The 10,142-nt window shown below is 49.9% G+C and overlaps 3 protein-coding genes across 3 annotated transcripts; 2 read left to right on the top strand and 1 right to left on the bottom strand.

Annotated features, from left to right (window-relative positions):
• Window positions 1-3,256: 3,256 nt before the first annotated feature.
• EMWEY_00040080 (RNA-binding protein, putative) lies at window positions 3,257-4,493 on the top strand (the record flags this gene model as incomplete). The annotated part of the gene is made up of 3 exons (XM_013482540.1): window positions 3,257-3,625; window positions 4,024-4,107; window positions 4,338-4,493. The coding sequence occupies 3 exons, from the start codon at window positions 3,257-3,259 to the stop codon at window positions 4,491-4,493; spliced, it is 609 nt and encodes a 202-aa protein (XP_013337994.1).
• Window positions 4,494-4,890: 397 nt separating this feature from the next.
• EMWEY_00040070 (DNA repair protein rad10 domain-containing protein, putative) lies at window positions 4,891-6,550 on the bottom strand (the record flags this gene model as incomplete). The annotated part of the gene is made up of 4 exons (XM_013482539.1): window positions 4,891-5,225; window positions 5,556-5,717; window positions 5,874-6,085; window positions 6,258-6,550. 4 exons carry the CDS (start codon window positions 6,548-6,550, stop codon window positions 4,891-4,893), a joined length of 1,002 nt encoding a protein of 333 aa, XP_013337993.1.
• Window positions 6,551-7,259: 709 nt separating this feature from the next.
• EMWEY_00040060 (fructose-1,6-bisphosphate aldolase, putative) lies at window positions 7,260-8,891 on the top strand (the record flags this gene model as incomplete). The annotated part of the gene is made up of 3 exons (XM_013482538.1): window positions 7,260-7,262; window positions 7,540-7,633; window positions 7,912-8,891. 3 exons carry the CDS (start codon window positions 7,260-7,262, stop codon window positions 8,889-8,891), a joined length of 1,077 nt encoding a protein of 358 aa, XP_013337992.1.
• Between the last annotated feature and the right edge of the window lie 1,251 nt (window positions 8,892-10,142).

Below are 10,142 nucleotides of genomic sequence, written 5' to 3'. Positions count from 1 at the left end.
GATGTTTTGTATGGCGGCGAACCGTAAAATTGCACCCCAGAAAAAGTCGAGCAAGCTGTTAGAATCAGATATTTATACAGGTTAAGTAAACGCTCACCAGAACAGTTCGTCTCCCCTTCGTCGCTATGTCTATTTGCTACGCCCAGCTGTCATGGCTAGTTGCAATCGCCTCGATACAGAAGCATGTGTACCCCGGCTGTGTAGCCAGAGGGGAGATATTGGTCAGCACCGCAGTAGTTGAGGCTAAGGATATAAGGCTTCAACGACAGAAGAAAACGACAGTTAGACACCCTTCAGTGGTGGTCCTTCTGCTTTCGTAGGGATTGAAAGAGGAACCCTAAGTTGGACCTGGCAAGGCAGCCATATCGTACTGTGATAAGAGAAGCATAACATACGCAGGATAACCGAATAAGCAGCTGCAGAGGAAGTCACCTTGTAAACGGCTGCCAATCATTAAGGTTAATCAAATTCGAGCTTATGATTCTAGCCGCTATCGCTGCGCGTAGTGACTTTACGTCATTCGGTCGGAATACAGATATTCCTCCTTTTAAACGCAAATAAGGCAATGCCGGCTCTGCCCCTGTTCAAACTGGGCGAATCATGCCTCATCATTTTGGGTAAACAAACGGGTGTTGTATGGCTTGCGAACATTATGGAAGAATACCGAAAAGGGGTGCTTTGCGCTATTTGGCAGTCGCATAGGCAGTATTACGGATAGTTTCCTCACCGAAGAAACACACAGTTCTACCTACACAAAAATGATCAAGGCGCTGGCTCATGCACCACGTAGAAGAACCGACAGAACGTACCAAAAGGGCCGAAAAGAGTAATCGTGGACTGCACATCCAATATAAAATAAACATTGTTTAGAATCTTTAGTGTGTTTAGTCTGTTTCGGCATTACTTAAATAAAATGCACGCTGTTGAGGTCTTCGCCTCTTTGGCGTGTGGGACAACCTGTTCCTGTTCTTTGAGCCAAGCGGGTGTTCCCGCACTATTTCTCCAAAGAGGCTGCAAAGGCACCTTGTATTTCATCGTTTTGGTCTTCTGTTCCTTGTGTACTTGCACAAACGCGCGGAAATATGTACGGACAGTATTCAGGCCCTTTCATCGGTTATCAGTGCTTATACTTCACACATGACAGCTGTCTGGCACAGCATATTTACGGATCAATCCCATCCCATGGAGGGAGCGTTATCCTTTGTTCAGGCCAAACCAAACAGATAACAGATTCCAGACTACCTTTTGTACAATAATAGTGCCTGTCCGATAGAAACTATATAATTCAAAAAACGTATGTCAGACAGCTTGGCTTGTACGCATCCCAGTGTTCCTTTTCGAGCGAGTACCAGTGCGTAATTCCTTACGCTAAGGAGGGTCAGCCAAGCTTCCGCAGGAGGCGCAACAAGCATCAGCTTCTTCTAGCAACCAGCAAGAAGTATCTTTTCTGTACATTGATATTTGGGCTTGCCTATTTTCCAATGGGGCCGGCCTATCCCGCAAACAAACAGTGTTGACTACCTTGTGCAGCAGTAGCAAAGCTTCAAGGGCAGGGTGTCGAATCTGGCCCTAATCTCTCTGCGGTTTCCCTATCCTCCGTTATCTCATTCACTCGGTTTTATTGCTGCACACGGTTGTGAACGTGCTGCGAGGCGCTGCACGTCGCTGACGAATGCTTCGGCAGACGCAACGGCTTCCCAAGAGTCCGCTGCAAGCCTGGAACGCCGGCACGAAGAAGAGCACGAATCTCCTCGTTGACCCCCTACATCCAACACCCCTGTCACCAGCCCTGCACGAGCCAGTGCGACTCGAAGCACCTCCCGTGGGTCTCTACCAGCACAAGATGCCGCGTGCAGCACAAGCTGAAGCAACCAAAAGACCCGCATACAGAGAAGACACCAGAGCCGTCCCAAAAGGCACAGACCGTTCAGATGTACCGGCGGAGCAGTAGGCCAGGAGACTGTGAGTACGCAGCGGGTTGGTAAAATTGGCTGGAGGCTAAACGAGGCACATCACATCTGAGTAGAAACCTGTGAGCAATTACAGGAGAATCCCGGAAGCCAAATTACAGTCTGTCAAGAGCCGTAAGACAGAAACTGACAAGGAGAGTTCTGGCGTGCGACTCGAAAACTCCAGGGCGTAAGCGCTCCTCTCCTGCAAATGCTTTCTGTGCTGCCTGTAACAGGGCCGCCTTGTGAAGGAGGGAAACTGGAGAAGACCTCAGCAAGACAGAAGTATCCCGCTTATTGTCGCTGGTGCCCTTTGTAATGACTGCAGCGCAAGGATGAAGGACAAACGGGGCGCTTAGGACACTTCGGCGCTTATACTCTTCACTCCTGCCCGTGTTCGGTTTGACAAGAACCCTGCGACATGAATATGGAGCAAGGGAAATTTCAATGACTTCTTAATACTTATGCAGTACGAAGTTTACGGTTTTGTAGTCGGGTGGCGGCCTCAGCGCGTCGCAGAAGGGGCACCATTCGGCCAACAGATGCAACAGAGAAGACCCAACCGGCATCTCTCAGCTCATTTTCGGCTATAAATGGGGATAACGCACTGCAAAACAGCTGCAGACGCGCCAGAAGGATTAGCACAAGACACGTTATACCGGGGGATCGAAGGTACAACCCCGTGCACCTACGATATTGCTGCTCGCTCATGTTGAGCTGTGGTTTGCAGACAGCCTAGGACTCCTTCATGAGTCCAATCATGATCCGTTACACGACTTCACTACGGATGCTCTACTTCATGTTTTATGGGCGGTTGTGAAAACCAACTGCGAACCCTTCGGTCAACTTAGGATCCATGCTGGTGTGTAGCAGATACTGCAGAAATCAGCAGAGCGACATTTACACTTCTTCAACGCTCCTCCACTTTGCGTGGTTTGCATTTTAAATACCACTGAGAAGGTTAGGAATAATGTGAACTAAGAGGGGTTCTCTTAGGTCATACGGAACTATCGCATTCCGGGCAGGCCGCAGCCCCAGTTTCTCCAGGGGTATCACATGACCTCCGCCAACTCGTCCTCAAACATTATGATATTGGACTCTGTTAGTTCATTCCAGCAGGTGTATTCGATTTTCCAAGCTGTCTGGCGCTGCTTGCCGCTACTGCGAGCTTGCGAAACTAACGCGTTCCCTTTCGTGGCTGGCTGTAGACTATGTCCACTGCTGTCATAAGACGATGGCGAACTTGCTGTTCTCTTTTAATGAGTCTAAATAGCCGGCAGGGCGCCGCTGTGGGGCTCCAGCGGCGGATGGTCGCGACTGCAGCTGCCCCCGGAGAGGCCCCTGCTGTCGCGGGTGTTGCAGCACAGGCGTTCCCCTTTCTGACCAAACTGACACCTGCTGAGGCTGCTCAGCCCTTTAGTTTCGGCTCGCTTGCTGCCTCTATGACAGAAGATTGTGCAGAGAAGGTGCGGGTCATCAGATGCATGGACTCATTTGAAGCTGAGGTGTACACGCAGCCGCCGAGGCCTCTCGGGATCTTCTTTGCCGCAACTTTCAACACCCATAACAAACTTCTTCTTGAACAGTTTATCGCCTTGGCCAAGTCCTCCAACTCTAACACTCAATTTCTCGTTGTTGATGTGGATGAGGTCCCCCGCGCTGCCTACCACTGCGGAGTGAGTCGGCCGTACTTCATCTCTTTGCGTGTACCGTTGTCGGTGCACTACTTTTTACATTTCCGGCAACTGAGTCTTACACTTCTGTTTAGAAGTGAAACCTAAGTGTATGCATTGCTGCCTGTGGGTAAACATGCTGTAGTGTTCTTATTGATTTTGACATTACTTGAGCGTAGCAGATAACCTATTTGCGCGTGTATGCTTTTGAATTTGCCAAGAAGATTCACGCAAGAAGGTTTCGTGCATATATGTGTAATATATGTTAGTATGGGAAGGAAAGAAGACAGGAGAAATTCCTTGAGGCCACCATGCACAGCGACTGCATATGCGGCAACCGTGTCGTATGTCACGCGTTGTCTTGGAGAGGAGCACGTGCTTTTTTTTGGGTGTATTTGCAGGTTGAACACCCCTGCACATTTGTAGTTCAATTTAACGGCGATGCCTTCCGCAAACAGATAGCCGACAGTGTCGGCACGAAGACAGTGAGCCAGCGAACCGCTGTTCCCTAAACCAAAGACAGGAACTTTCTCAAAGAAAGGGGGCCTGAGGGGATTAGTTGTAAGACAGCGGCGTATAGCTCACGGACTGCAAATGCATAGAGGGGGAGGGGCAGGGTTGCGTTGGGGAGAAAGGTTAAGACCTTTCGACAGGGGCTGCAAGACGGCTCCAGCTTGTTGTGTTAGAGAGGCGTGAACTGTGCACATGTATGCAGACTTCTCAACTGATTAGCGAATTTCGGACGGCGCTGGATGAATGCCTGAAAGAATTGCAGCAACCAGAGCCACCGCAGCAGCGCGTGGAGTGGTATTCCCACAGCATCCCCGTGGACAACCTGAACGTCTACCGCGTCAACTGGCCCACAGCGTAGACCTTAAACCCCGGAACAGCGATCGACGCAAAGGGCAGCGTGTTTTGATGTGGGGCTATTCTGCACAGCGCGAGTCCACAACACACTCCCCCAGTGTTCGTGTTTTGTTTCTGCGTCCGACGGTTGCGACTTCGAGTGGATGCGAATACACCCGGAGGCCGCTTAACTTATTTGTCCGTTTCGGCTCAGCCGCCTCACGACACAGTCACTACCAGCCGTTCCTAAATTTGTTTTTAAAGAGGGAACTGAAAGGGTCGTGCGGCGATAGTAGCAGAGAATAACCACTGCGGAGGGCAGAGAAAACAAATTTCACTTCTGCAGGACGCCTATAGAGCAGAACGCACGCACGCGTGCGTGCGTGCAAGCAGTGCAAATATGCTCGGTGTTCCGTTAAACTTCATCGACCAGTGATTGCTTTTAGCGTTTCAGCTGGCTTCTGGTGCGCGTTTGCGCGTTCGCCTGTGTTGGATTCATTGCTATCGGCTTCAGTGCTCAGCTGTGCTGCTACTGCGAAGCTGCGCGCCGTTGCTGCCGCTGTGAACCTGTCGTCTGTGTCTGGGAAGAAGGGCTCCTCGAAGGCAGCTAGCAGCACACGCACTTTCTTCGGCCCAATTCCGGGGCACTGCTGCAGCTGTTGCTTCCGAGCCTTGAAGATGTTCCTCATGCATCTGAACTCCTTCGCCAGTGAAACGAAGTCTGCCCGATTCACAGATGGCAGCACCCTCAGCACTTCTGCAGCAGCAGCACATACAAACATGCAGAAAACAGGCTAACTGAATAAAGCAGCAGGTTACACGTCATCAAACCATACACCTCAGATGCTGAAAGGGGATCGGTTCGAAACTTCACACCGGCGGCAATTCCGTACACCGCCTGCGTATTGCCTATTACGCAGAAGCCGTATCCCGGATTTGTAGAGCAGATCCCTGCTGCTAGGGCCGGAAGGAACGACATATTCCACAGTAATTATTATCCTTTCATCTGAACTCAGTTTACTTTGGGGAAATATGAAGGTTTCACGCATATTTACACATTTATGTTGAACCTAAGCAAGACACCAACCTGCACAACGCGGCGCATGCCGGTCGTCCAATGCAGGTTGCAAGCAGTCGGAAGCCCGATTTTCCGAAGCCTTCAGCTGCTGCAGTAGCTCAGCAGCTTCTGCTGGGGAGGCAGCGACGAGAAGAATGAAGCCGTAGTGGAAGGCATGCAGAATGACTTGGGCTGCAACAAGGATGGGACACAAATCACGAGCATGGAGCAACATGAGTTTAAGCCTTCGTACTCCTCCTTCCCCTTCCACATCCCTCCTTCGCCTTTTTGGTGGAGATGAACTCGAAAGGTAGATACTGCCGAGAGGGAAATGGGGAGAGCACATACCCAAAGACGCATCCGCACCCTCCACGTCGTTCAGAAGCAGCAAAAAACGCCGGCAGAACTCCCGCCGTCGCTGCAGCGGCAGCAACCGCTGCACGAGCTGCTTCGGATGCAAGCGATGATACTTCAAACTCAAGAACACAACGCAGGAACCAACCCCAACCAGAAAGTCGGGGGCTATTGGAGCAAAACAGAAGGGAACAGAGGCGAAAAACCTGAACAGAAGGCAGACAAAAAACAATTTAGAGGCGTGCATGAACTACAGCAGCAATAACCAGCATGAGTAACTGCAGTAGGTGCGGATAAATAACTGCTCTTTCTTGACGCGAGTGTGCTGTACACTCAAAAATCTGCTGTGCTAGGCTGCGGAGGCACACAGGAACTGACTTTATAATGGGGTTTGCCTGTTGCCGCAACGAGGCTATGACCATGGAACCAGCCTTCGGGTGTGTAAATGCTAAAGCATGCGGACGCACAGGGGCCACTGACAGCTGCTCCTGTTGCTGCTGCTGCTGCGGCACCTGCTGCGGCACCTGCTGCGGCACCTGCTGCTGCTCATTGTCCTGCTGCTGTTGCTGCTGGTTGTGTTGTTGCTGCTGGTGCAAATGTTGCGAATGGAGCTGCAGAGTGCTTGAATCCACTCCTGCCTTATTGCTGTCTACTGGTTCCTCTTTACGCATTTGGGACGAACGACCGTGTAAGACGACAGCTGAACCAGACAGCCATTATTTTGCTGCATGCACACTAAATATCCGCGGTTTTTCGCTCGTCAAGCGGCTCTTTGAGTTAATAGTTGTTATGATTCATTAAGGCATGTCAGGGGTTCATGTTTTGCTTCACAAAAGCACGAATACAAAAACACCGGAGCAGGAGCTGCTGTGTATGCGCACAGTTGTTGGTTTGAGCTGGAATCAGCAGAAGACCCAGCCAACAGCAGCAATAACAAAATAAAGTTTCTCTTCATCCTAAGCGACTAAATGTTCTGTTCACAAGCGAAATAGTAGTCAAGCCGGTCGCCAACCACTAGTCGGGCCTCACGCGGACTACAGGGAAGCCCCAAGTGCGGTTGAGCCAAGCGTTGCCGTCAACGCCAGCGGAAGGAAAAATGAGTATGAAAAACAGCGTTAGTAAAAGTATAATTCGGAATATTCATATCGAACGAAAATGATAGATCGTCTCTTAAGTAGTGTCAACGGCGCACCCCAAAACCCAGCGTTGTTGCGCAAGTGCAGCAGCCAGCGGCGGTGCGTCGAGGTTCCCAGGCAGAACTGCAGGCTCAGCAATTGCCGGCAGAATTAATTTCTGGACTCGCCTCTTCTGTCTTTCTTTTCCTGTGTTTCTTTGCTATTTCCTGTTCCTCCGTCGCTGCTTCCCGCAATACCTCTGACAATGGTGAGAAGACACGCACAGTCGCGGCGCCTCAGTTCGCTTCAAGTTGCATCGGGGGGAGTTGAAACGAGGCACATTGGCCTCTCAACATAAACCTGAAACAAAACCCTTTAATTGAGCTTGACATATTTCTTTATTTCATTGAAATTTTGCTTCAAAGCGTCCCTACCGTTGCTGCTTTGCCCTAATTTACCGAGAGAAGTGACCTCAAGGCCGCTAGTCTCGTGTTCCAAACAATAAACTTACTGTCCAACCGGTTTCTGTTTTCGTTTCGCCGCAGGAGCTGCCACAAGACATCGCTAAGGAGTTGGCCGCCAATGCCAAGGCCATCGCCTCCCCCGGGAAAGGTATCCTTGCTGCAGACGAATCGACAGGTGCGCCCGCACAAGAGGCACAGTTCTTGGTTGTTTTCCCTGGTAGTTTACTATTGAGATAATCAGCTGTAACTACAACTGGGAGATTTAACGTGATCCTCTGCGGGATTCGAGGGAGGAGGGGGGTGGTGTTGGACCGAGGAATAGGCGGTAGGTGCCTTTTTCTCGTTTCCTTCTAGTGCTGCACGTGTGCGTGCATGGAGCTTAATGAAATTCTACTTGTATGCATTCACCCATGCATACCCATACTCACCTGTAGTGCATTCTGGTTTTCACAGGCACGATTCAAAAGCGTTTTGACAGCATTAAGGTGAAAAACGAAGAGAGCAACCGTGCGGCATACCGGGATTTGCTGTTCTCGACGGAGGGTTTGGGTCAGTACATTTCCGGATGCATTTTGTTTGAGGAGACATTATATCAAAAGAATTCGGCGGGTGTGCCAATGGTGGAGCTGCTAAAGAAGCAGGGCATCATTCCTGGAATAAAGGTGGACAAGGGGCTGGAGACAATCCCACGGACGGACGAGGAGAAGGCGACAATGGGTTTAGATGGTCTAGCGGAGCGCTGCAAGAAGTACTACGAGGCAGGCGCTCGTTTCGCAAAGTGGAGGGCGGTGCTTTCGATCAACCAAGCACAGGGAAAACCGTCGGACCGTTCTATAGCGGAAGTCGCCTACGGCCTCGCGCGCTACGCCGCGATCTGTCAGCAGAACCGCCTTGTGCCTATTGTTGAACCCGAGATTCTCACAGACGGCGCCCATGACATTGCAACCTGTGCACGTGTGACAGAGAAAGTCTTGGCAGCTGTGTTCAAGCAGCTCAGCGATCAAGGGGTGATGCTGGAGGGCGCACTGCTCAAACCCAACATGGTGACCCCGGGCGCAGACTGTCCTGTCAAAGCCAAACCAGAGGAAATTGCCTTCTTCACTGTCCGCGCCCTGGCCCGTACGGTGCCCCCCGCCTTGCCAGGAGTCACCTTTCTTTCGGGGGGGCAGTCGGAAGAAGAAGCTACGATCAACTTGAACGCAATGAACCGCATGGGGCCCCACCCCTGGGCCCTCAGCTTCTCGTACGGACGTGCCCTTCAAGCTTCCACTCTACAGGCTTGGGGAGGAAAGAACGAAAACAAAAGCAAGGCTCAAGAAGTGCTGCTTAAACGCGCAAAAGCAAATAGCGAAGCGCAACTCGGTACATACGCAGGAGACGCAGCAGGAACAGGAGCCGGCAAGTCTCTCTATGAGAAAAACTATGTATACTAGAAACAGTGTTGCAGTAAAGCACCAGAAACCAGCAGCAGCAGTTGCAGCAGCAGCTGCTGCCTAGCTTTGATGTCACGTTAGCCGAGAGCTGTGGGGGGGCGTATGGTTGGGTCGGACGCCGTGTGGTTGCTAATATAATTTGTTCAAATGCAGCGCATTTCTCCTTTTTCCGAGCTTCATTTGTATATTCTCTTTTCCCGTAGACGTTTGTTTTCTGCTGCCGCGTCAATGTTCATGCCTTTCAAGTTTCTTCTGTCTGCTGTCGGGGCGGCAGCTTTCTGAGTTCGTTCTCGTCGACGTCTCTGCTGTTGTTTTTGAGTTTTAATCCATTTCAGCGTTTCTTCGATCTGCATGCCCCAGTGCAGTAGCTCACGTGCTGCTGAGCTGCTGAGGAAACGCACGAAAACAGAAGAGAGGAAAACAGAACTGCAGTTTATTGAATCATGCTAGGAAAAAAATCAGTATAGCTCTACGAGCAACTAAGTACTTTGCGAGAAGGCATACATGCGTTACCCGACGTATACAAAGAATACAGGTGCAACACACAAGAAAGTTTAACACATCTTGTGCAAACGACCATATCAGAAAGGTGGACGCTCATCATTCGACCGGCTCAATCAGAAGATTAAAAAAATAAATCAAGTCAAGATGCCACATAAATTGGAGACATGCAATTCACGTCAGAACCCGTATGGATAAATCAGGGAGAGTATAACACGAGAAATAGTTTATTGCACACACCAAAAATATTAGATTCGCATAAGTAAGAGACTACGGAGAATATACACCTGGACGCATACAAGCAAAGTGTATAAATACGTACTGTGCACTGGCCGATTTAGAGGAGCTAGCAGACAACGTACTTAATGCAATTCTGACAAGAGGAACATACAAATGACAGAGGAACATGAAAAACGAGAAAAGGCGTGACAGGATAACAAACTAGACAGAATAGCAGAAGGCACAAAGGAGAAGAAAGGCAGCAAAACAAAACGCCAAGTGACGCAAGCAAAGTACTACGGGACAAACAAAACAAGAACAAAATAATGCTGCGACAAACTAACACAGGGAAACAAAGGACAAGGATATGTCTGGAGTTGTTTAAGAGTGTTGTGCAGCAGCTTCAACATGCATTCAGTGTTTAGGTAGTTGGCAGTGGGCTTTTGTTTATGTTTTCGAGCTTCCTCGCTTGTTCTTTAAAGGGGAATCGCAACAAAAGTCCATATATATATATATATATATATATATTAT

This window comes from Eimeria maxima, genomic scaffold, assembly GCF_000499605.1.
Source record: "Eimeria maxima Weybridge genomic scaffold, Emw_scaff653, whole genome shotgun sequence".
NCBI lineage: Eukaryota > Apicomplexa > Conoidasida > Eucoccidiorida > Eimeriidae > Eimeria > Eimeria maxima.
The sequence above is the reverse complement of the archived record's forward strand: the minus strand, read 5'-3'. Positions and strand labels throughout refer to the sequence as shown.